The sequence below is a fragment of the Polypterus senegalus genome, chromosome 14 (assembly GCF_016835505.1).
Source record: "Polypterus senegalus isolate Bchr_013 chromosome 14, ASM1683550v1, whole genome shotgun sequence".
Lineage (NCBI taxonomy): Eukaryota > Metazoa > Chordata > Cladistia > Polypteriformes > Polypteridae > Polypterus > Polypterus senegalus.
In genome coordinates, this window is record NC_053167.1 from 87,190,352 (window position 1) to 87,217,873 (window position 27,522).

At 36.4% G+C, this 27,522-nt stretch overlaps 1 protein-coding gene across 12 annotated transcripts in view; it reads right to left on the reverse strand.

Moving 5' to 3' along the window:
• The window catches only part of LOC120514820 (tenascin-N-like), a 142,991-nt gene that overhangs the window by 22,220 nt on the left and 93,249 nt on the right, over positions 1 to 27,522 (reverse strand). The window contains exons 8-23 of one of the 12 annotated variants that reach the window (XM_039735397.1): positions 23,296 to 23,559; positions 22,737 to 23,000; positions 21,868 to 22,131; positions 21,301 to 21,564; positions 20,280 to 20,543; positions 19,706 to 19,969; positions 18,818 to 19,081; positions 18,261 to 18,524; positions 17,666 to 17,929; positions 17,128 to 17,391; positions 16,598 to 16,861; positions 6,849 to 6,979; positions 5,546 to 5,684; positions 1,949 to 2,100; positions 1,093 to 1,189; positions 803 to 967 (exon numbers count right to left, since the gene is read on the reverse strand). In XM_039735397.1, coding sequence (XP_039591331.1) covers positions 803 to 967; positions 1,093 to 1,189; positions 1,949 to 2,100; positions 5,546 to 5,684; positions 6,849 to 6,979; positions 16,598 to 16,861; positions 17,128 to 17,391; positions 17,666 to 17,929; positions 18,261 to 18,524; positions 18,818 to 19,081; positions 19,706 to 19,969; positions 20,280 to 20,543; positions 21,301 to 21,564; positions 21,868 to 22,131; positions 22,737 to 23,000; positions 23,296 to 23,559 — 3,588 coding nt within the window. The remainder of the gene's footprint in view (positions 1 to 802; positions 968 to 1,092; positions 1,190 to 1,948; positions 2,101 to 5,545; positions 5,685 to 6,848; positions 6,980 to 16,597; positions 16,862 to 17,127; positions 17,392 to 17,665; positions 17,930 to 18,260; positions 18,525 to 18,817; positions 19,082 to 19,705; positions 19,970 to 20,279; positions 20,544 to 21,300; positions 21,565 to 21,867; positions 22,132 to 22,736; positions 23,001 to 23,295; positions 23,560 to 27,522) is intronic. The other 11 variants (XM_039735399.1, XM_039735398.1, XM_039735400.1 and 8 more) reach the window with 11 other exon arrangements.

The window sequence follows — 27,522 nt, forward strand, 5'->3', positions numbered from 1 at the left end:
AGGAATGCTGGTTTTTATAGGATAGGAAGTAAACATTTTTCTTTCTGCATCATGCAATCATGCTGGTCATTATACCCCAAATTGCTACAAATTCAATTTGCACAGATCACTGACTCATCACTACTCATGACAGATAGAGTATGTTAAATATTAAATCGGTGTAGCTGAATTGGAGGGATGAATCTTTCATTATTCTTAATATAAATGAGACATATTTATTGAATCAATAGTTCTAACTTTAAAAGAAATACAAATTAAAATGACTGACACATTTCATGTAATTAGCTAAAATGATGATGTGGTGTTCATAGCTTTAAATCAGGCTGTCAGTCATCGATGCACTTCTTCATTTAACTCCCAGTTGAAAACTGAAGTTGTTGAAATCTATTGAATGGTAATATATAATAAATCACATTTTGTCACAATTTTTTTATTGAAACTGGAGTATAATGTACTAGTGAAGCTAACAATAAGAACATTTAATTTCCAAGTACTTTCTAAATACTGTATTTATGGATGATAAAGTATGACATTTTTGCTTGTAATGTTTACAGAGAAAGTCTTTAACATATTTACATTATAACAACCTCTAACTGTTTAACTTGGTGTATATACAGTAGGTTCAATTACAGGTACACTGTATGGCATTATTTACTTTGGAATTTCAATATCTTAATTCACTAATCAAAAGTCACATTTAAAACAGAAATTTGATTATATCAATACCATTTTCTTTGGAAAGTTCTATTTCTATCCACTCTAGTATGCCACACTTTGAATTTAAAATCCTGTTTAGACAAACCTGCATTGCCTCTGTAGTTGCCAACAGAGATTTTGTATTTCTGTCTTGAGGGTGCAAGTTTAAAGCTGTCATATACAGCATACACCGACTCCGAACCTGCCCTTAGATCAACACGCAGCTCATACTGTGTTGGGGTGTTTGTTAGTTCATAAATCTTCTCCAGACCTAAGAAGCAAATCAACACATCCAGAAAATTAAACAAATAAATAAGCAGAGGTTTAGTGTTTGTAAACTCAGAAGAATACAGAATTTCATTACAAGTTCTTTCTTGCTTTTCTCCCACTACTAACCAAGCCAGAATTCATCATTCATGTCTCCAAAGCCTTGAGTGTAATTTTTCCATCGTCTTAAGAAATCAACTTTTCCGCTACTGCGTCTCTGGAAAACCTGCCGGGGGGAAAAAAAAAATCTTTTTAATATGCACCAAACCACATCAAAAAGTGTTTCTTTTTCTTTTTTCACTACAACAACAATAATAGTATCAATAACAATAATAATATTAATAGTATAATTCATAATTTTTTGTTTATGTTCCAAATTCACTAATCTCAAAACTTCTGTTGTTAGTTTGTCTGTGTGCGCATGAGAGCCCTGTGATGGACTGGCGCCTGATAAGTGCTGGTTTCTGCCTTGTGCCTACTGCTGCTGGGATAGGCTCCATCCCTTCACAATTCACAATTAAACTAAGGAAGATTTAAGACTGTTATTGAAGTTAGTACCACATTATGTGTAATTTAACAGTGGTTCAAGGTGATGAATTTTAAAGGTGTCTCTAGTTCCACCCATCCATTATATCCTAACTACAGGGTCACGGGGGTCTGCTGGAGCCAATCCCAGCCAACACAGGGCGCAAGGCAGGAAACAAACCCCGGGCAGGGTGCCAGCGCACCACAGGTCTCTAGTTCCTTAACCTTTATTTCTTACAATGACTGAATGCAAATATTTTCTTTTAAATTTCAATACAGATGTATGGCTTACATTTTATATTCCAGTCCACTAAGCAGGTGGCACACACAAAACTTAAATTTGTGATTATATTAATTTCATCTTGTCATCTTTCATTGCTTACATGGTCATATTTCCTATTCATCTTCTATAACGTTTCTTAGCAGACATGCAAGGAAGAAGGAATACAAACAAACATACAATCCATCCACCACCATCTGTTGTCATGTCACAGTAGACAACCAGTGGTTTGGAGCGGTCATTGTTCACATAAATTGTGTAGATTCCACTGGTTCTATTTCCATTCTTCATTATCTGGGTGCAGTCCATAGGGAACGGGAAAGGAATACCAACTGCAAAAAATGGAGAAGAACACTGTTTAAGACGGGCAAAATATTTAGCACCAGTTCACTGAGGTTCATTAGTTTCTGGATACTTAACTTTAACAAATTTAACATGGCTTTATTTAGTCATACTAATAATTTTATAGAAGATTATACTTCATTTTTCTCAGTTTGAACCATTCACATCCTTTTGATTTGTACTTGTTTAAATATATTATTTCTGCTTTCAAAACAATTTAGAGTGTGAATTATAAAGTTACACAGAGATATTTAATATTTATTGTCTGAAGATTAAATTTTATGATGCATGGCCTAATCGAGAGGGAAAAGTTTGACATTCTGTGTCACAGAGCAATTGTAGAATGGCCGCTATAGAATTTTAAAAGGTGTTATTCAGATTAGTTGGTGTAGCTGTAGCAATAGAATAAGCAAGTGGTGTGCTGTAGTGGACCAGTTAATGCAGAGATTAAGTAATTTAATAAGCAAGTAGTGGTAAGGAGGCGAGTTTAAAGCATGGAAGGATTAGAGAAAGTAAGAAGGAAGGGAGCCTTGTTTGGGGCACTCAAATGGGTGGTCTGGTCTATTATAAAATTTTTTTGAGTGTCAAATGCCGTTCTTGAGAGTACAGTCAAACCTGCTTTACTTCAGTAAGAGGAAGTCTCGTCTGAATTTCCAAGTGTGACACAGGATGGAATACGTGAGGTGACAGGTAAGGGGTTTTTCCAATGGAGAAGTGCCAGAAGTTTTTCCACGTGAGAGAATGAATGCTGGGACGATTGCATTCGGAGGTCTATGATTTGGAAAGGATTCCATATGAAATCAAGACATTCGTTTTAACTGTTTAAATTATTGTATTCCTTATGTATTGTTTTTGTGAATCTTTGTTTTTAATTAACATTCACTTTTGCTCTGGTTACATCTAAATTTGTGCTTGTCTCCTCACTTGCCCTAGTCCATTCTTGGTCTACGACCTACAAAATGCCCCACTGGGGAAAGATGTCATGGCCACTGATATGGCACATCACAAAAAGATACAGACAGGTTTGAGAGGTTGGCACAGCTCAAATATAGGCCTCTGTGAATGACAGAAATGAAAGAAAAACATGTACTGCCAATGTAGAATAAAGGGCAAGACCAAGAGCTGGTATGGTAGGTGTATGGAGTGCCGCAGAAAAACAAAGCACATGGGTACCCAGGTGCTAGTAAGTGAGATGTGTCTAGGGCACAAATATGTGATGTTTCTCTCAGGACGCTATCGGGGAGTAGGTTACCTTGAAAGTAGAAGTAGAAAAACTATAGAGAGGCCATGTATTGCTGGCAAAAGGTAAATAGACCACCAGGCCAACAGAGGGCAGCACATGAGTCAAGACTGGAAGAAAAGACATCAACATTTTATGGGGAAGAAGCAAGAAGACAGTTCTGGAGAGGCAGTCTTCTTAAAAAAAGTGATGGCTTATGAATATAGGGAAACTGGTGGTATGAATAACTGTAAATGGAAAGACCAAAACCATAAGAAAACCCCTGTCCAACATATTTATTTGATTTGATTTAATTTATTAAACATTTAACAAAAGAGTTCAAACACACTGTTCAAAAATATTTCAGTAATTATACTCATAGATAATAATTTACAAACTTAATACTGTAAAAATACTGACAATGCAAACAATACAAAAAACTCTCTCAAATGTCAAAATGAAGAAAAATAACTGTAAAGTTGAAATACAAAAATGCAATATCAAAAATCATGAAATATAAAAGTATAATTCAAGAATAGAGGAGTCAAAAGAAAACAATGCTCAAAAGACAATCAAACTGAGCAACATAGAAGTACAGATATTATCAGAAGAAAACTACTGCAGAAAGCTTGATAATGTCACTGCAATGAGGCAGGGGCAGTAGGTGTCTTAAATAGTTCTCAGGTAACTGAAGCCCTACAGATTGCTGCACCTGAGGACTGTAACCAAATTAAAGTCCCCACTCCTATATACAATAATAGAATTAACCAAACACAAAATAAACTTAACAGGCAAACAGCAATGAAAAGTGATTAACAAATAGAAAAGTGTTATGCCAGTAAGAGAAGTGGGAAATGAACCACTACTGACACCATTTCTTGCAGAGCATTGATTGGATGTTAGGTGATGCTTCTTTCAGCTAAAAAGTAAACAATTTCCTTCTTGGAAACTGGAAATAAAATAGGAAACCAAAAAGTAAACTTTTCTGAACACTGCAATCGTTTTTTGTACACCAGAGGGCTTAACCATAGTCATTATCAGGTAAGAATTGCAAAGAGTTATTCACCCTAATCCTACATTACAACTAGATTTAAAATGTGAAGATAAAGAAAGCACTGAAAACCGAAAGTGAGACTTTCAGAGAGCACTTGTTTACTGGTTGAATCTGTGTCTCGGACAAAGCAGTTTGCACTGCAGCACTACAATTTATCAGCTTATATCACGAAGGCAGTCCCTAGCAACCAGCCAAGATCCCATAGTGAACATTAGTGGCTTTGTGACACAGATAAATCAAAACAAAAAAAAATTAAACCTCTAGTGAAGAAGGAAGTTAAATTCAAGCTAAAATTTCAACTTTCAAAAGGCAAAATTCTTAAAACCTTAAAAAAATTATTCAGGGCACAAATAAAATGTAAACATATAAGACAAATTTTCCAATTCTTATGAAGAATAATTGACAAAGCTACGTCTAATGAAGAAAAAGAAAAAAGAAAGAAACAAAAAAAAAAAAAATAGTCACAGTAATCAACTAAGGCCAACAGAGGGAACTTTAGCCTGTCATTCCTGTTTCAAAGGTAGGGCTGCCCCACTTGTGGAAGTAACTCAAGACTTGGCTGAAGGTGACCCTGAAACTGATAGAGTTTCAAGCCATGTCCATGCCATAGTCTCACTAAGTCTAGACTAGGGGAGGTGAGTTAGGGGCAAAGACTTATGTAGTGGGAGGACTAGACATCCCAGCTAATGGAGGTAAAGATACAAAGTGTGGGTGAGTAGATGAGCCAGCCTTTCTGGTAGACAGTGTTAAACACCTGTATGGGTAGGCCTAGAGGAGCTGCAAGTTTTGTTTTTTACTCTGTTCATTTTATACCTTATGTTCTCTCTACATTTAACCTGCCATATTGTTTATTTTATTCAGTAAAATCTTCTGTTTTTATGTAACTTGACTTCCTTGGCATTATTCTATGCACCTGTGCCTCTACAATAGTGTCTCTTCTTTGCTTTGATTTATGTGTATACAGACATGAGCTCTTGGAGTATTTCACTTTTACATTGATCGAAGCAGAAACATATGTTGGTGAGCTGGGATAAAATCTATGAAAGCTACAAGTGACACTGTGACATTAAAACTCTATAGATGAACACTAAGCAGACACATGTAAACATTCATTTTTGTTATTTTAATTCATCCTTTATTCATATTAAATCAGAAATAATACCTGTTAAGAATGTGGTCTCGGCCACTCGGCTGCGCTGCACACCTTTGAATGCTACTAAACGAACAATATAACGGACCCCCAACTCCAGACCTTCAAGGGTATACTTCATGTTTGAAGGGCCCAGTTGTTTCTCAGTCTCCTTTTTGGAATAAAAGTAATATATAACATTATTTTGTTACATTTACCATTTATATCAGCTACAATTCAATAGCATCACTAAAATATACTGTACTTTACAAAATATACAAGGCTGCTTGTAGAAAACTCAAGTGGATGTAAATATTCTTTACCGTTCATATAAGACAACTCTTTCTATGCTATTAAACTTTTCTCATTTCATAAAGATGTTTTCTGCATCTCATTACAATTTCGACAAAATGTAAAATACATTCATTAGCCATTTACAATTTTAAAGTCAGGCCATTTGTAATCTATTTTCTTTTGAAAGTCGGAATATCTGTTACCCAATATGCTTAATTAGCCCTTTTACTACAATTTTCACATAGACAACATACAGTATTAATCAACGGTGACTTGTACCCCTTTTCAAGGCAAATTTCTTATGTACGTATTTGCCAAAAAGTGCCAGGAAGGACAGATGCAAGTTCAGGACTAGATTATATAACTGATAAATTGCTCTTGTGTTCGTTAAATAAAAGACAAGTCTGTACACCACATCAGTGTGGTGATCTGTTGGCTCATCATGACACACACACCATCATCATCAAACTGTGAATGGGATGGAGGAGTTTCAGTGTGGCTTACGTTTACAAATCTGAATTGTTTCTGTGATATACTGTATGGAGCACATTATATTTTTGATTAAACAGAGTTTTTAAATCTTAGAATCTCGTTTTGCTAAAACATACATTTGATGGTCATATTATAAAACTTCATCTATCTATCTATCATATAAAGATTTGGAACAAATACAACTTTAAAAAAAAAGTAAATGTGACCTAATGAAAAAACCTTTTTTAATGGACATTTGTCAGTTTAATGTAAATATGTGCATTCTGTAATAATAATAATTCTTTACATTCATGTAGCACTTTTCTCACTACTCAAAGCGCTTTGCAAACTCCACACAGGGGACATAAATCAACGATCTCCTTATAATGAGGCAACAGCACTATCACAGTGCCACAGTACAAGTATCCTTTGAAAAATGATTGTAAAACAGACATCATATTGCAACATCATTTAAAAAAAATGTAAAGTTAGGTGAGCATGTAAATATCTATGGTTATTGCTGGTATTCACTGCTTGACATGGCCAGTAGCTCTTTTTCATTCCTCCTTACCTGTCCATTTCCATCAGCTCTTCTATAAGTCAGGATGTAACCATCAATAGAAGCACTAGGGGGAGTCCAAGTGACAATTCCGCTGCTTTGCTTCACATCAGTCACTTTCAGATTTGTTGGTGCATCAATATCTGAAAGAACCATACAAATAAGTAAGTTCTACATGAAATCACCATTCCTTCATTTTTCTGACAATAAGGCTACTAATTTTTGCAATAACTAGAAGAAAATAGTTAAGTTTTCCATATTGTTAGTTTAAAAACTATGAGATGTAACTTTAACACAAGAATGGTGATTTTTATTACCTTTAACATCTGTATATGTACAAATGTATATGTTTAGAATTTGAATTTATGGGACTGTTACCTACTGTACTTCACAATGTCCTTTAATTCTACCATATACCAGAACATTCCTACATACAGTATTTCAGTAACCAAATGGTTGGATATAACTGGGAATTTCAAATATGAGTTGAATCAGACTGACATGAACCCCAGCTGTGGTCTCTATTATAACAAGCAAGACCCCATTCTGCCTATAAAGACCATCATCTAAGAGAATACAATGTACAAAACGGTCATAATCCAGCCTTGCTCATTTTTTTGATGACAATATATATCATTCAATCATTCATTGAAACCTTTATGACCAAAATTGAATAGCTGGAAGCAAGAGAGTATTTTGGAAACATTGAATACAAGTTAACAATCAAACTAGGATGTAATTTATCTTCTTTGAAAGTCACATTACCATATACTGTACATGTCCATTAACTCAAACCAGGCCACTTTTCATTGACTTAATGAACCTGACATGCACATGTTTGGGATGTAGGAGAAAAATAGTGAGAGCCAAGGCCAGGAGTCTAACCCATGTGTATAGACGTATAAGGCAGCATGGTAAACTCTGTGCCATCTTTCAAATGATGGGACCTGAACAGAGCAGAGAGGTGTTAGTGGGAGCCTACTCTAATCTAGGAAATTCATGAAAGCCATCAGTGAAGCAAATCCAGAAGATCTCATACTAGTCATTTATATCATGATAATGGATAATGGAAATGTTAATGTTTGAAAAAAAAAATCTAAAATCTACAGACTGACAGAAACAGTTATGGTGACACAAGCAATGCGACACTAATAAAATCTGAAAGGAGGTTTAATAACGGTAATTCTGTATGAACAACATAGTTTTTACTTGATGTACTACCTGTATGTTTTTCACTTAGCTTTTGTCCAGGATAGTGGTGTGCTGATCATAATGTCTGTTCTATTCACACTCATGTGTGACTTAAATCCCAATAAATCAGCCACTATTAGCTTGTTTAAAAAAATGACAAATGTAATGAATAATTCCTGTTTGTAGGTTCATAGTTGATAGGGTCGGTAAGAGCTCGGTGACATTATTACTTGCATCATGCATGTGCCAATCAATGACTCATCTAGCCATTATTTCAACTCTCCTATTCAAATGTGCACACAGCGAGTTAAAAACGACTGTAGCTGACAGCTGATTGGTTACTTCACTGTGCTCTTAAAGTATTCAGGGGACTTCAATAATTAGAATTCTGACTTCAAGGTAAGGTTGTTATTTCAGATAAGGGTGACATAGGTTTTGAGGTAAGGTATTACTATTTACTAATCATGGTGCCAGAGAATAACAATATGTCATGTACAACTTAGTGATAGTCGGTACAAAGCCTGTTTCGGCCACTAATTCCAAACAATAGCATACCATCAAAATCATTATCTGATCTGAAGTGGGCAGTTATAACAATAATCCCAATTTATGTTGTTCAGTTTTGTAATCTAAGCATAATTATACCCATGTCTGGTTTAAAATGTCATGCCTAAAGGTTGAATTGGAATAAGGAAAAGAAAAGAAATAAAAATGAAGAGAAAGTTGAAACAGGCAAAGGTCAAAACCAAGAAGATCAAAAATGTGATCATTAAAATCTAAACAAAACCCTCAAAGATACAAATGTACAAACAAGAGTCTGTTATAGAATTCTTTAGCTTTAAACTATGAATAATCAAAATCAAATTTTTTTAAGAATGGAAGTTGGAACACAAGTCATAGCGTGCTATCATCTTAAAAAGCGGTGAGGCAACATGTGACACATGTTAGCAAAAGGAGTCATCATTGACAAAAGCATGACTAAGGACATGTAAAGAAAGTGGCAAAATGGCAACAATCTAGGGAAAAATAGAGAAAAAATGCTGCCATCAAAATGTCAAAACTACTTTTTAAAATTGTGTTGAAAAATGTAAATATAGAAAAACACAAACACAGTTCTAGACATTCAGGACAATTAGATCATAACTGTTTAATGTTATTTGTGGTACTTGGATATCTCTGCTAAAATAAGATTTTAGCAAATACATGAGCACCTGCCTATATAAAACTATAAATAAACCTGACCCCTTGGAGAGGACCACCCAGATGGACTAAAGACAGGAACGATCAACATAAACAGGTATCTCTGATAGCAGTGCACGACTGTGAACACAACTAATCAAATCTAGTGTTACATTTCACAGAACAGAACAAGTCACATAACATTAACCTTCATTTCAGAGATACTACCAACCACTTTGTGACACCTCAGCTCAGACAGCAGTGACTTGTCTGGTGTTTATAATCAATGCCCTGGACACTGTGGCATTGATTCATTGTTAGTGATGAGTCTCATTTCTGTCTGGGAAGGTGTGATGGGTTAAATCTGGCAAGCATACATTGCAGAGAAAAAGCTCTTCCAGAGACTGCTGTCAAGTAGCATACACTACCAGCACCTTAGATCAAGGTCTGGAGAGCTCTATCATGTCAACAGCAGGTCTGGATTTGTTATTATGAAGGAACCTTCACTTCCTGTGCGTGACTTGTCAGATACCCTGACCTGGAACCAGTCAATAGGTATAGGACACTGCTTAAACATATGCAGATTCGAACCCTCACTGAATTACAACTTTAGTCTAGCTGAGCAGGAACATTAAACAGGTGTGGAATGACAGCCAACAGAAAAGCATGCACACCACAATCATCAAGTCAAAGTAACGTTCAAGCATGTCTTTTGGCAAATAATGGAAGTACCATTTACTGACTTTTTTTGGAAAAAATTATTGAAATGTGCATATGGAATTATTTGACAGAAACTAGAAGTTACCTTCGGCTAATACTGACATATATCTGCCAGCTAGAGGCTAAAAGGCTCATAGTAATGTGCATTACTGTGTATATAATATTGTTTTCAAAACTATAGTTTTCAAGAAATTAGGATTCATTGTTAAAAATCAAAGCAAATACAGTAATCCCTCCTCGATCGCGGGGGTTGTGTTCCAGATGAAAATCTGCGAAGTAGAAACCATATGTTTGTAAGCTTATTTTTATATATTTTAAGCCCTTATAAACTCTCCCACACTGTTAACATTATTAGAGCCCTCTAGACATGAAATAACACCCTTTAGTCACAGGTTTAAACTGTGCTCCATGACAAGACAGAGATGACAGTTCTTTCTCACAATTAAAAGAATGCAAATACACCTTCTCTTCAAAGGAATGCATGTCAGGAGCAGAGAATTTCAGAGAGAGCGAGAGAAAAGCAAACAATCAAAAAATCAATACATGCTTTTGGGCTTTTAAGTATGCTGAAGCACCGTGATAAAGTGGCATTTTTTAGAGGAGCATCCGTAGGCAAACAGCCCCTCTGCTTACACCCCCTCCGTCAGGCGCAGAGAATGTCACAGAGAGTGAGAGAGAGAGAGAAAAGCAAACAATCAAGCACCGCGCGCGAAGCATATTGTATATCATTGAGGAGTTTTAGTTAATACGTAATACATGCTCTGATTGGGTAGCTTCTAAGCCATCCGCCAATAGCGTCCCTTGTATGAAATCAACTGGTCAAACAAACTGAGGAAGCATGTACCATAAATTAAAAGACCCATTGTCCGCAGAAATCCGCGAACCAGCGAAAAATCTGTGATATATATTTAGATATGCTTTCATTTAAAATCCGTGATGGATTGAAGCCGCAAAAGTCGAAGCGCGATACAGCGAGGGATCACTGTATTTGTGTTTGAAGTTAAGGAAATACATTATATCTTTAAAGCTACGTGAACATTGCCGATGAATTGTACTGTTATTTTGTTTTGGTCTAAAAGTTTGTAAGAGCACCCAGCCTAAGTGCACTAATATGTACTTACGTGTATATTTAACTGCTTGTCTTATGCATCTGTAATTAATAGTATTGCATGATTGTTGTGCTTCTTTAGTTTCCTACTGAGATCAAAGCATTTTTTAATCTGTTATCTGTGTTCTCAGTTAACAGTGCCTTTCTCTCATATATTTACAGTATATTGAATCAACTTCAATTTAAAACCATTAGTTTAAAAAATGTCGTATTTAAATAGTGTCAAACTACTTCACCCATAATTGAAGATCATCTGACAATAAGCACACTAATCTTACAAAATGGAAAGAAAGATTTTTTAGTGTATGGTGTAGTGCTTGGCATTGTTAAGGGTAATGAATTGTCGAAGGTCTCAGGCTCTGCACGCTGGCGTGTGTCACGCATTCAGTACCGGCCTGCTCATATGAAACTACAGGACACGCTTACAGCTCACTACTAACATGTCATTTAAAATGGCCAACAACCAGATGCAACAAGACACAAGAAAATATTATATTTGTTGTATTTGACAATACAAAATTCAAAACACATTTGTAAATTTAAAAATAACACCCTTAGACAAATTTAGCTAGCAAAGAGAGAAACACATACATTTAATAATCCCCAAAGTAAAACACAGTGGCAAATATACACACATTTTAAAACAACAAACAAATGGAAATAATAAATATACATAAAATTGTATTGACAGAACCTATCTTTCTGTATATTCATATTATCATCCAATACAACATAAACCACACTGCTAAATCAAATTCCAAAACAATGAATTGCCAATGTATGGTCACTTTCTTTTGGAAGAATCATTAAGAAATGGATTGAAACACAGAGTAAAATATCATGTAAGATTAAACAGAAAAGATAGATAGATAGATAGATAGATAGATAGATAGATAGATAGATAGATAGATAGATAGATATTGCATATTATTATCTAGAAATTGAAAAAATGAATGTAAAAAAAGTAATGCCCTTTGGCAGTATTGTTAGATAAAAGGCTTAGGTTTAAAAATATTCTTTTATCATAACTGCAATGCAGAGCGACTCTCTAAATCCTATCAGACATCCTCCAATTATAAGTAATAACCCACAAGTCACAGCATACATCAAATACTGTATAATTTAAGAGAAGATCATCTAAAAGAAGTGAAAGAAATCTCATATTAGACAACAGAGGCAGGATCACATAAAAATCAAAGCAGACTATTGAAAACATTTTAGAAGCATAAAATGTTCAGATTTGGGTAAAATCAAATTACGATTCCTGACCATTAAAAAGGAAATTCCATGTAATTGTTTTTCTTGTTTAATAACATGCTACATTGGGAGTGACAGAAAACATTTAAGTAATATTATAGTGTAGCTGTCTGTGTTACAGTTTGCCCTGTCACACTCACTGAATGTGCTTCTTGTAAAAATCATTTGCTTTCCTGAGTATATTGAGATTTTTCACAGTGCCATTACTATTACTCAGTACAGATATAGAACTATGACTATTGCACCACCTGCTGACTAAAATTGGTATCACAGACATGCGTTAAACAGAACATGTATTGAAACGAAGTCACATTAACACAACACCTCTAAAAATATGTTGATAGTGACATGGCAAAGTGAAATGTTACCTTTGATAAATAACATTTGTTCAAAATTTGTAATTACAAAGTCTTTAAATTTACATCCATAGGATTACAATTAATTAACTCATTAGTAAGCAGTAATAAATGTCAAGTCATCTGAGTGCTCCTTGTAATTAGAATATTTCATATCAGTATTGGTTTTATTATTACTATAAAGACATGTCTAATCATTTTTGTTTTGACAGATGTGCATTTCTATAAAAATGAAGTGAGTAAAGCAGTCTCATGTCACAGGCTGGTGTTTTTTCTTTTTCTTTGAAAACCCAACATGTTCTTATTTCCTGGTTATATACTGTATGTATATATTTCTTATATATATATAAGAAAAATGTATATGTTTGTAATACAAAGTAGTAAAATATCAGTGTAATAAATAAAATATATAAAAAAATTAAATGATTTAAATAAATTGTCATACATAATATTAAGTCATAATATGGCATGATGTGGCCTTAGTAATTAAAGCACTGGACTGTCAGTGCCCACCACTGACTCAGTGTGTGAAGTAACTGGATATTTTTGCTAGCTCCTAATTGATGAAATGTATTATTAGTAGTAGTATTGAAGGAGATGTTATATGTACAGATACTGTATTTGCTGACTAGGATGTGATATCTGCTAAAGAAAATATTCAGAACCAGTAATGGCGGACTGCACGATAACGTGCAGTGAATACATTTGACTTATACTTTTCATCCTCTTTTTCTGTACATTTACCATTCATTTGCTCAGAGGTTGATGTGCTTGCTACTTCCTGAGCAGCTCTTCTTTTCTACACCCTAGTGGCCTGCCTCTTCTCTTCTTCTGTTGGCATCTTTTCACGTTAAAACTGATTAAGTCAGTGCTCGTGTTGCAATTACATAGTATGTTTTTCCTAATTTTTACTTAATCTGGGCACTTAAGTGTGCAATCTGCCTCAAGAATGATTTAAGATATGAAGGGGTAGAGGAAGTCACAGTGAAGGTGTTAGGGATGAGAACGGCACCCATATGCATGTGGCGCATGGCTGGCCTGCTGTCTTCTGCCGAGATTTGATTCTACAATAAAATAAAATAAAAATAAAAAGGAATAAAACTTATCACCCCAAAAGCGGATAGTAGACATCACATTAGTATATGTGTACCAAATTATAGGTTAATATGTCAAACGGTGATTGAAAATCCTGGATAGACAAACGGACAGCCACAGTAGTGTATTAAATAAGAAGATATTAGAATAAGCCACTCTATATCATGAGGAAGCTTGAACTTTAGTGAAGCTCTTGAGGTTTGGTAGATTAGCAGTTTTTCTTGAAATCAAGACAACATTCGCAGACTTTGTCTTCTATGAAGGCAGGAGAGTTACATGAGCTGCAAATGGCAGACAAGACTTTTAATGTAGACAAAAGCACATAGTTGGTCCTATGGTAATTACTTTCCCTTTATTATTTCAATAATAATACACACACACAAAAAAAAATAAAGCTCTCAGAGAAACAGTCAATTAAGACGTCACCATTCCCAACCTCTGTGTTCAAATATTAAGTCAGCAGGTGACAGGAAGAAAAACGATTCACTAACAGAATACTTTTCCATATTTTCTGCAGTAGTCCCCACTTCCCTAAATTCTGGCTGTAGCTGAAAGGAAGCTGCATGACATGGTGAACACATGGAGACTCTGCTAAAGCAAAAACTAATTTCTTTCTTGCTGTATTCTACTTGTCTGCAACTGATGAGGTTGTTCTGATATCGCTTTTTACTTTTAATATGTTATTGTTTCATTTTCTACAGATGTCTTTGATTGAAAGGTGTATGTTTGTGTTTTTATAATGCGTTGGGAGGCGTACTTGCACTCCTCCATGTCTCCTCTCTGTTATACAGGTAGCCATGTTAGTATTATAAACTCTGTTCCTCTTGCACTATATGTGCTGTATCATGGAAAGCTGCTTCTTGGCAGAAGGTAGCAGAATCATGAAATATACAGCACCTTTTAAATAAAAGACTTTTCACAGCAGCCGCAGTGACCATATGATTTTGATAACAGTGTTTTCAAACTTATCCATAGACATTTTGAAAAAAAAAACAAGCTATTTTTACAGAAAGCTGAAAAGTGGCCATGGAAGGGGCTTCAGTCTATCATAAGACACACTCACTCTGGCATCCAATGAGACCATTTTAATTACTAATCAGCGTAACTTGAGTGTCTTTTAGATGTTAGAAGAAAATTGGTGCACAAAGAAAATACAAACTCAGGTTAAATGTGCAAACTTTGGTGTGACACTCAGTCATCTGGAACCATAAAGCAGTAGAGCTAACTGATGAACTACTGTGCTACCCCTACTATGCATGCAGGAAGTGATGGAATAAAATTGCTATTTCCTTTACCAATATTTTGGATTAAAAAATGAACCAGTGTACCAAGTCAGTAAAATATAGTACTCAATCCATTGGGAACAGTTTTCTATTTTATATATGCAAGTGGATAGGAGGTGAAAAGTGTTGCCATCTTTGCCTCATCCAATAAGTATAGCTCATTTTTACAGTAATAATTACTTTGTTACTACAATACAACTTGAGCACTGTATATTATAATGCCTGCTCAATTAATAAAATTGTATCATTTTTATATTTTAAGTATATAAAAAGAGTTCTTATGTCCTTCCAGTATTTGCAGGTTACCCTTTCCCGATTAAATTTCTTCCATCATTGTGGTTAGCTTCATTGGCAAATCTAAACTAGTGCGAGTGTTTGCACAAGTGTATGGTGTGGATGGATGGTGTCCTAATCCATCCTTTGTCACTCCATACTAAAAAAATATAACTAGAAAGGATTAATGGGTGAAAGACTGACCTGTAGGACTGGCCATACAGGTGCAGCTTTATAGGTGGTGTGTGTAAATGTAGAATCTCCACAGAATGGGTAATTTATGCAGCCACTGACTGACTACTAAACCACATACATTTTAGAGATAAAATAACTAGAAGGGACAGCCACCAATTCAAGATGGAGAGGTAGTCAATTACTTTAGCTTTGGGGAAGAGAACATCACACCACAGTTGTAAATAACATCTTGAAAATAGAATGCCTCCAAGATATGACTTTTCTCACCGCCAGCAATGTTAAATGAGCCACCATATTGGGGCATCAGCTTGGATGAATGGACCTGGCACTGGGTGGACAGGAAAACGGACATTCTTACTTCTTGAGGTCTGATAATATTAAAGTCAAACTTTGTTTTATTACTATTACTACACATCTCTCAAAAAGAAATCTTCCATTGTGTTCTTTAAGTTAGGCTTGTCATTTGTGTACAATTTATCTGATTCTTAATGTATGAAACAAATAAGGTAAGTAGCGGCCAGTTTGAAAGATAAAATCAACATGTCAGATGTCACTGTGTTATTTAAGATTTGCAATTTAAAACTTGCACAAGATCACAAACTCAGTACAAACCTATTTAGCACTTGGTGTGGTATAAAACACATATTTTTCTATCACTACCAATTCCTTGTTTGGGGCTTATACTGCTTTGACTCAAGTAGCAATTATTTCATTTATGTTTGTGGAAATTCCTCTGTTCCTCCTTCTTTGACTTCATTGATTTTGTTTTTTTTTTCTATTATTGCTACCCACCTGTACTTTATTTTCCTATACTAGTTGATAATACTGGGTGTTGTACCGTGTTAGCCATTATGGATGTAATGAGAAGTCAAGCAAAATGACACCTTTTACTGAGTTGCCTCGAAAGCTTGCATATTGTAATCTTTTTAGTTAGGCAATAAAAGGTGTCATTTTGCTTGACTTCTCACTATACTAGTTGAGATAAAAACACTTTAGGGAATGTCTATCAATTTAAAAATAAACACAAAGCTATTAGTTTTGTGAAATATATTACTACTCTAATTATATCAAAGATTGAAAGAGCCTGGAATGCACTATGCTTACTTGTTGTAGCTTTGGTGGATGTCTTCTTGCTTTTTCGATTTCCTTTCACCGCCCAGATGTAGATAGTATACTCCACTCCAGGTCTGAGCCCAGTCAGTTTGTGAGAGTTCTTTTCTGCTCCCACTGAGATCTCCTGACTTTGCCCATCTGCCGAGTTGTAGCTGATTCTGTATCCATCCACTGGAGCCAGTACTTTGTTCCAGGACAGCGTAACTGTGTCCTCAGTCACACTTGTTGCCACCAAATTAGTTGGGCTGTCAATATCTGTGAAGTAATATATTTTTTTACCCTCAGACCAGAGAAGATGCTGGTCAGCCACCTGAGGGAAAATGCTCTAAAACTGCTTAGAATCAATGCTTATTTTTTGAATGATTATACTTGAAAATGTATCAAAATAGTTTGCCTTTCCTGAAATATCTCACAAATAGAATGTTCCACAATATACATATTGTATTAGCGTCTCTTGCATGCATTCCATAAATAGTGATTTGCTTGTAGTACTCCATGTATGCTTAGCTGAAAATTGTTACCTGTCATGGCTTTAGCTGAGGCCTTCTTACTGGTCTTTCTTCCTTTCACAGCCCAGATTTTAAGCGTGTATTCCACTCCAGGCCTAAGTCCAGTCAGCTTGTGAGAATCTCTTTCAGGTCCCACTGAGATCTCCTGGCTTTGCCCATCTGCTGAGGAGTAGCTGATCCTGTAGCCATCAACTGGGGCCAAAACTTTGTTCCAGGAAAGCGTGGCTGTGTCCTCAGTGACACTCTTTGTATGTAAATTGGTAGGACTGTCTAGCTCTGTGAAGCAGCACACTGTCTTACTATTCACTTATCATGAGGTCATTTTTAAAGGTTTAGACTATACTTACCAGCATTAGCAAACATGATGCTAGCAGCTTTTAAGTCCCTTCTTAATTTCATTGAACACATGCAATTCCATTAAGATTTTTAAAATACATTTAAAAAGTGTATTTATTTTTCATTTTCATTTGAAATTGCTTGCTTTGAATCCACTGCCTGTGCATTTGCCATGCATTTTGGGTTCATGCTACATTCAGCTTAAAGCCATTACCTGTAGTAGACTTTGTTGAGGCCTTCTTGCTGCTCTGGCTTCCCTTCACAGCCCACAGGTAGACTGTATACTCCACTCCAGGTCTCAGTCCAGTTAGTTTATGAAAGTTCTTCTCAGGTCCCATTGATATCTCCTGGCTCTGACCATCTGTTGAGGAGTAGCTAATCCGGTAGCCATCAACTGGAGCCAAAACTTTGTTCCAGGAAAGCGTGGCTGTGTCCTCAGTGACACTTTTTGTATGTAAATTGGTAGGACTGTCTAGATCTGTGAAGCAGCACATTTTCTTACCATTCACTTATCATGAGGTCATTTTCAAAATCAGAGTTGTTTGAAAGGTCATTTTACATTGGACGATACTTACCAGCTTTAGCAAGCATATCATTTACTTTGTTTAAATTCCTTTTTTTAATTTCCGTGCCTGACTGTTTTGCTGGACACATGCAATTCTGTTAAGGTTTGTGAAACAGATTTTCAAAAAAGTATTTATCATTCTTTTTAAATGGTTCACAACATAAAATTGCCTGCTGCGAATCCACTGCCTGTACATTTGCCATGCATGTTTGGGAGCATGCTGCACTCAGCCGAAAGCCGTTACCTGTAGTAGATTTTGTCGAGGTCTTCTTACTGCTCTGTCTTCCCTTCACGGCCCACAGATAGACTGTATACTCCACCCCGGGTCTCAGTCCTGTCAGTTTATAAGAATTCTTCTCATTTCCCACTGATATTTCCTGACTCTGCCCATCTGGAGAGGAGTAGCTGATCCTATAGCCATCAACCGGGGCCCGTACTTTATTCCAGGAAAGTGTGGCTGTGTCCTCAGTGACACTCTTAGTTAGTAAATTGGTGGGGCTGTCGAGGTCTGTGAAGCAGTAAATTTTCTTACCACTTTAGAAGGATCAAAAGATGATTGCCAATCTCACAAATGCAATCTTTCATATTGTTTTCATTCCTTCTTTTTCATTACCTACTAAATCATTTGTTCCCACATATGCATTTAAGTTACAAGATACACAAAATGTAAAGGCATTAATGTATTTGTACCATTTTTTGTGGAAAGAGCTGTATAATTTACAATTATCTGTTGTAAATCCACTGCCTGCACATTTTCCATGCATGTTTTGTTGCATGCTGCACTTAGCTTTAAGTTGTTACCTGTAGTAGCTTGTGTTGAGGCCTTCTTACTGTTCTGGTTTCCCTTCACAGCCCAAACATAGACTCTATACTCCACTCCGGGTCTCAGTCCAGTCAATTTATGAGAGTTCTTCTCAGCACCAACTGTTATCTCCTGACTCTGCCCATCTGCTGAGGAGTAGCTGATTCTGTAGCCATCAACCGGGGCCAGTACTTTATTCCAGGAAAGTGTGGCTGTGTCCTCAGTGACACTCTTTGTAAGTAAATTGGTGGGGCTGTCGAGGTCTGTGAAACAGAAATTTTCTTACCAATATATTGCCATCTCCTTTTAAAGGTCCGTAAAATGCTGACTAGCCTCACAAAGCAAACCTTTTACACTGCTTTAATTTTTTTTTTTTTGCATCTATGCACAGTAGGTTTTGCAAAGTATTGATCCACTCATCCATTTTCAAACCTAGTTTTGTGGAATCAGACATTATGGGGAGCTATTGCCCATCGCAGTAGAATCATGTAAATCACAGAATCAGCCCTAGAGAGGACATTAGTCAACTTTTGGATACATTCATTCTCAACCCACACTCACCCATGTCAGGCCAATTTAGAGTCTGAACAACTACTACAAGCATGTCCTTAGGATACAGTAAGGAGCCTGGAGAAAAACTCCTTCAAAAATGAAGAGATTGTGCAAATTCTACAAAGACAGTGATTAGATCCTTGAAAGAAGCAGCACTGACCACTGTGCTACCATGATAACTATGTAGTATTTCTTTTTAATAAGTCCCTTTTTCAAACTGTAGTTAAATTTGCAAACTTGTTCTTTTACGATGCCAAGTAATTTGCTTTTGCTTGCTGTATATCCACTTCTGTATATAATTAACATGCATGCTGCAGTTGGCTTCAAGACATTACCTGTAGTAGCCTTTGTTGAACTCTTCTTACTGTTCTGGTTTCCCTTCACAGCCCAGATGTAGACTGTGTATTCCACCCCAGGTTTCAGTCCTGTCAGTTTATGAGAGTCCTTCTCAGTGTCCACTGATATCTCCTGGCTTTTCCCATCAGCTGAGGAGTAGCTGATCCTGTAGCCATCAACTGGGGCCAGTACTTTATTCCAGGAAAGTATGGCTGTGTCTTCTGTGACACTTTTTGTTAGTAAGTTTGTGGGGCTGTCGAGGTCTGCGAAGCAGTACATTTTCTTACTATGTGTTAACAACTCCTTTTAAGGGATCAAAAGGCGATGGCCAGATTCACAGATAAAAATTTTTACACTCCTTACATTCCTTCAATCTCATTATCTACAGTAATTAAGCGTTGGTCCCATGCATGCAATTAAGTTAAAAAAAACACACTCATTTTGAAGATGTTGTTATAATCAAGCCATTTTTGGAAGGCACTGCACGATTTGCAATTGCCAGCTTTAAATGCACTGCTTGTGCATTCTCCATGCATATTTGGGTGCATGCCCCACTTAGCTTAATGCTGTTACCTGTAGTAGCTTTGGTTGAGATCTTCTTACTATTACGATTTCCCTTCACAGCCCAAACATAGACCGTATATTCCAGCCCAGGTCTCAGTCCAGTCAGAGTATGAGAGTTCTCTTCAGCTCCTACTGAAATCTCCTGGCTTTGCCCATCTTCGGAAGAAAAGCTGATCCTGTAGCCATCAACTGGGGCAAGTGCTTTGTTCCAGGAAAGTGTGGCTGTGTCCTCAGTGACACTTTTTGTTAGTAAATTGGAGGGGCTGTCGAAGTTCTGTGAAGCAGTAGATTTTTTTAGAAACATTTCACTATCGCCTTTTGAAGGTTTAAAAGTGCAGGCCAACCCCATGGAGGAAATCTATTATACTACAAAAACGTTTTTGCTTTATTCATGTATTGAGGTTCTGCTTCAGACATGCAAAACATCCATCCATCTATTGTTTTTTTATGCTGACTAGCCTCACAAAACAAACCTTTTACACTGCATTAATTTCTTTTTTTTTTTTCATTTTGCATCTATACACAGTAGGTTTAGCAAAGTATTGATCCACTCATCTATTTTCAAACCTAGTTTTGTGGAATCAGACATTATGGGTAGCTATTGCCCATTGCAGTAGAATCATGTAACTCACAGGATGAACCCTAGAGAGGACACCAGTCAACTTTTGGATACATTCATGCTCAACCCACACTCACCCATGTCAGGCCAATTTAGAGTCTGAACAACTACTGCAAGCATGTCCTTAGGGTACAGTAAGAAGTCAAGGAGCCTGGAGAAAAAATCCTTCAAAGATGAAGAGATTGTGCAAATTCTACAAAGACAGTGATTAGATCCTTGAAAGAAGCAGCACTGACCACTGTGCTACCATGATAACTATGTAGTATTTCTTTTTAATAAGTCCCTTTTTCAAACTGTAGTTACATTTGCAAAATTGTTCATTTAAGATGCCGAGTAATTTGCTTTTGCTTACTGTATATCCATTTCTGTATATAATTAACTTGCATGCTGCAGTTGGCTTCAAGACATTACCTGTAGTAGCCTTTGTTGAACTCTTCTTACTGTTCTGGTTTCCCTTCACAGCCCAGATGTAGACTGTGTATTCCACCCCAGGTTTCAGTCCTGTCAGTTTATGAGAGTCCTTCTCATTGTCCACTGATATCTCCTGGCTTTTCCCATCAGCTGAGGAGTAGCTGATCCTGTAGCCATCAACTGGGGCCAGTACTTTATTCCAGGAAAGTGTGGCTGTGTCTTCTGTGACACTTTTTGTTAGTAAGTTTGTGGGGCTGTCGAGGTCTGTGAAGCAGTACATTTTCTTACTATGTGTTAACAACTCCTTTTAAGGGATCAAAAGGCGATGGCCAGATACACAGCTAAAATTTTTACACTGTTTACATTCCTGTAATTTCATTATCTACAGTAATTAAGCGTTGGTCCCATGCATGCAATTAAGTTAAAAAAACACACTTATTTTTTTGTTATAATCAAGCCATTTTTTGGAAAGCATTGCAAAATTCGCACTTGCCTGCTTTAAATGCACTGCTTGTGCATTCTCCATGCATATTTGGGTGCATGCTGCACTTAGCTTAATGCTGTTACCTGTAGTAGCTTTGGTTGAGATCTTCTTACTATTACGATTTCCCTTCACAGCCCAAACATAGACCGTATATTCCAGCCCAGGTCTCAGTCCAGTCAGAGTATGAGAGTTCTCTTCAGCTCCTACTGAAATCTCCTGGCTTTGCCCATCTTCGGAAGAAAAGCTGATCCTGTAGCCATCAACTGGGGCAAGTGCTTTGTTCCAGGAAAGTGTGGCGGTATCTTCTGTTACACTTTTTGTTAGTAAATTGGAGGGGCTGTCGAAGTCTGTGAAGCAGCAGATTTTTTTAGAAACATTTCACTATCGCCTTTTGAAGGTTTAAAAGTTCAGGCCAACCCCATGGAGGAAATCTATTATACTACAAAAATGTTTTTGCTTTATTCAAGTATTGAGGTTCTGCTCCAGACATGCAAAACATCCATCCATCTATTGTTTTTTTTTCAATTACAGTATTGTGGGGTTCTGGTGACTAACTCAACAGAACTGGATAGAATGTTTGACCAAATCAGACTGGATGTCGGTTCATTGTTGAATACATTCAAACTTAACACAATCATACTCATGCTAGGCCAGTTCAGAGTCTCTAAGCAAATAATTAAATATGTTTTTAGGATGAAGTCAGAAATCATGGAGCCCGGAGAAAAACCCATTCAGGTATGGACAGTCTGTGCCAGATCCACAGTGACAGCATTTAAGTTATAGGAAACAACGGCGCTAACACCTGTGTCACCATCAAGACTACCTGGAATTTAATTTTAAAAAGACAGGTTTTAAAACGGTAGTTGTATTTGTGAAGGTCCTCTTTTAAAACAGAGTAATCCACGTCTGTAAATAACTAACACGCATGCTTCACTTGGCTTAAAGCCGTTACCTGTAGTAGTTTTTGTTGAACTCTTCTTACTGTTCTGGTTTCCCTTCACAGCCCACACATACACCGTATACTCCACTCCAGGTCTCAGTCCTGTCAGTTTATGAGAGTTCTTCTCAGCACCCACTGATATCTCCTGGCTCTGACCATCTGCCGAGGAGTAGCTGATCTTGTAGCCATCAACTGGAGCCAATACTTTGTTCCAGGACAGTAAAGCTGCGTCCTCAGTGACACTCTTTATTAGTAAATTGGTTGGGCTGTCGAGGTCTGTGAAGTAGTAGATTTTCTTACCACTTATCACCAACTCCTTTCAAACATTCTAAAGATGATGGCCAGCCACATCATCTTTCATACTGTTTGCATTCCTTTCTGTTCATTATCTAAAGCATTTCCCCACTCATGCAATTAAGTTTAAAACACACTCACTTTAAAGATGTATTTGTATTTCTAGCATTTTGCTTGGAAAGCGCTGCACAATTTGCAATTGCCTGCTGTAAATCCTCCGCCTGTGCATTCTCCATGCATGTTTGGGCGCATGCTGCTCTTAGCTTAAATCTGTTACCTGTGGTAGCTTTTGTTGAGATCTTCTTACTGTTCTGGTTTCCATTCACAGCCCACATGTTAACTACATACTCCACTCCTGGTCTTAGTCCAGTCAGTTTATGAGAGTTCTTTTCAGCTCCTACTAAAATCTCCTGACTGTGGCCATCTGCTGAAGAGTAGCTGATCCTGTAGCCATCAACTGGGCCAAGTGCTTTGTTCCAGGAAAGTGTGGCTGTGTCTTCTGTGACACTCATTGTTAGTAAATTGGTGGGCCCATCAAGGTCTGTGAAGCAGCAAATTATCTTACCATTTATTATGACTTTGATAGTTAAGTAGATGATAATTAAAAACAAATGTATAATATCCTGATGTTTTCTCACCCCACTTTTTCATTAAATAAGCTTTCATTTTGTATATTCACCTTATAACAATCTTGTCACTTTTCTGATAATAGATACAGTATATCATAACATGTTTCACAAAAGTGTTGGTGCAACTGTATAGTGTTTTTATATATTTGGTTGTTGGGACCATTGGACCACTTTTAAAAACATGCCACTAATGTGTCCATATCTTCTTTATAATGTACAGCACTTTAACTGTTTAAGCTCTGACGACACTCCTTCTGTCTCCGTACACATTCAGTAGCCTCATTGTGGACTTTAGAACATTAGAACATTTGAACACTCTAGACGAGAACAGGCCATTCAGCCCAACAAAGCTAGCCAGTCCTATCCACTTGTTTCCTCCAAGAAAACATCAAGTCGAGTTTTGAAAGTCCCTAACATCTTACTGTCTACTACACTACTTGATAGCTTAATCCAAGTGTCTATCGTTCTTTGTGTAAAGAAAAACTTCCTAATGTTTGTGCGAAATTTACCCTTAACAAGTTTCCAACTGTGTCCCCGTGTTTTTGATGAGCTCATTTTAAAATACCAGTCTCGATCCACTGTACTAATTCCCTTCATAATTTTAAACACTTCAATCATGTCACCTCTTAATCTTCTTTTGCTCAAACTGTAAAGGCTCAGCTCTTTTAATTTTTCCTCATAATTCAACCCCTGTAGTCCTGGAATTAGCCTAGTCGCTCTTCTCTGGACCTTTTCTAGTGCTGCTAGAGAAGAGCGACTAGGCTAGGGTCTTGTAATGTTTATCTCCTTATTATTGATCTCCTTGGTGTTGCATGCCCTTCACTTGACTATAGCTATAACACATTTTTTTGGTTTAGTGTGATACAGTTACTGTTATTACATCTAATAAATAAGCAAGAAAGTTTGCCTGTCCTGATGTTCGTCACAACGCAATCACCAAATAAGAGGAAGAGTAAATATCCAGAAGCTTCAGTTTTGGTGATTAATAAAAAAATTCAAATGTGTGAACGTGATTTGGAAAATTAAGGAAAACCCTAGAACAGTAAATTCTAATTTAATTTGGAAAAAATATATATATCAAGATTGTGAGAAACATGGGAACACTGTCATGTCATCCACACGTAATCGAAGCTACATTTCTAACCAGAATTGGAAATGGAGAGGATGTTTTCATTCGACAGATACCTATGATTTCCAATGAACTCCCTTTGAAATTTAAACAATTTCAATTTCCAGTATGTTTTGCATTTGTGATGTCCATAAATAAAGCGTAAGGACAATCATTTATAGACATTGGAGTTTACCTCAAAGAACCGTGCTTTTCACACGACCAGATATATGTCACCTCTTCCAGAGTAGGATCAGGAAAGAATTTATACATTCTTGCTCCTAATGGTGAAATGAAAAACGTTGTGTATCATAAGGCACTCCAAATGATTTATAGCAACTATGATCCGTTATTCGTTAATAATGGCAATTTGACTTTTGAACAATGTATGAATAATACATTGATTGCCAAATAATAAATGGATATGGTTTCACTTTTCTCCAACCGGAGTGACTGCCAGGCATCCCTGCTATAATTATTATTTAATAATTATACTGAACAGTATGTGCATGACAGCTTCTTAAGTGAGCAAACTATGGAATGTTCTGCTAACAGGACTGAGAATTAAAATGTTCATTTTAGTCAAAAGAATGCTATCAAGACACTTGCTGCTGATAAAATACCAATGCTGGCTCTCAGGATATCTGCTACTGCAACTTGATTGCTGTGAAATGTAATCTTCATCTTTGCTTACTGTTATCATCAAACATCTCTTCCCTTCATATGAGCTAAAAGTTGCAATATACTAAAACACACATGACGGTTACCCATCACTACTAATCTGATTTCCCATTATGACACAAATGTAAACAGAGAGTTATGCTGGGACCCAAAGAGAATTCTGGGATCTGCTCCTCTAAGTCGATTAGTACAATTTTGCAGTCATCAGTGGGATATGAACATTCTTCAAGAACAATGTTACTACGCCTTCTGACCCCCTCTTGGTAACAGGACTGGTTAGGCTGTTAAGTTCTGTGGAGTGTGAAATTTTATTTCATACCCTTTGTACTCCAAAACAGGAGGGACAATATTCAGGTACTTTTTTACTTTTGTGCGTTTGTCTTTAGTTGAAACTTATTTAAAAGAAAATTTCTTTATAATATCCAGAGAAACTTCAAATTTTAGCTCAGTATGGCTTTCAAAACACCTGAAAGTCTATATTGAGATAATTATCCAGTTATTAGTTGTCCTTACACAAACTACTGGCTAGTTTTTGTTTGCATACCATTATTTATTTATTTACTTGTCATATGCCTTTTTCTTATGTTGCTTTTAAAATGTAATATCAGCCTTTAAATTCAGCAATTAATTCAAGTAACTCAAACGCAAACCCTGCATTTCCTCGCCTATGCCTTTGCCGTTGCTCTTTATTTAATTCTTAGAAAATCAATGGTATTCTGCATTCTGAATTCTGCAATTCCTTGGTGCCAGTAGATTATTCTTTATAGATTCCTACATGAGTTCTCACAAGTGCAGGCTTACTGACTGCATTGGCAGATCTGCTTTGTTGACCAATTTTTCTGTTACTTGTGGTATTTGACCTGAAGCATAAATTGAACATGTAACTGCCTGTAAACATGTTTGACATCAAGAACAAAGGCATACATGAAAAAGATAATGTCTAAGTGTACTGGAGGAACTGGGAGGAGGCTACACATTAGAGAATCCATAACACTTTTTTTAATGAGACTGGAATTTTCATATTGCTAAAATGAAGCGTTTTTCATGTTGGACTATCTACATTTTTTACAAAAGTGTTTATATTTTTATTGCCTATGCAAGTTGTGACTGCACAGCTTCTATCATCTGAGCCCAACATTTGCTTGTCATTTTCATTCTACTTCTCAAACCCTCTGAATGCCTTTTTATTTTAAATAGGTCCATAATACTTTTAGAGTATGAATGACTACACAAATGGCACCTGAATGTGGCACATGCAGAATTCACCCACTGCTCTCGTCTTTTTGAACTTATTTATTACACATGTTTGCTAGGAACTGCAAATGTTTCACTCATCTCACTTAAAAATGTAACATTGTAATGGAAATGTTTTGTATACATTGTTTTACCATTACGATGCATTTTGTAATCAAGCTAACATTACATTATTTTTGCCTTTTTTTCTTTAAATGCACAAATAAGACCTTACATTTTACAAATGTGAAGAGTCCGTTTGTTGCTTCATATTATTTGTTTAATTATTTTTTATGTTTATACTTCTAGAAGCTTTCAGGGTCTTCACCCCAGCAAAATAGCCCAATAGTTTGCTTCATATTTAGATTTCCCTTGAGCCTTTGTGTGAAGTACTTTCTGGATTTCATTTTGAATGCATATTCTATTAATTGTCACCAACATCCTAGAATCCAACTGTATCTCTGGTATTTTCTGTACCTCCAACGTTCGTATCTTCATCAAATAACTTAGGTAAATACACTTTATCAGAAGCTACTTACTGTTTGCCATTTAATATAAATTAGTAAAAGCAATAGTCCCCAAACAAATCCCTAAGGACATTTCTCCAGTTTTGATGTCACTACACTGGTTACCTGTGTCATTCAGGATTGACTTTAAAATACTGCTTATGGTTTATAAAGCCTTAAATAATCTCGCTCCATCTTATATATCGGAATGCCTGACACGTTATATTCCAAATCGTAACCTTAGATCTTCAAATGAGTATCTCCTTAGAATTCCAAAAGCTAAACTTAAAAGAAGTGGTGAGACGGCCTTCTGCTGTTATGCACCTAAAATCTGGAATAGCCTGCCA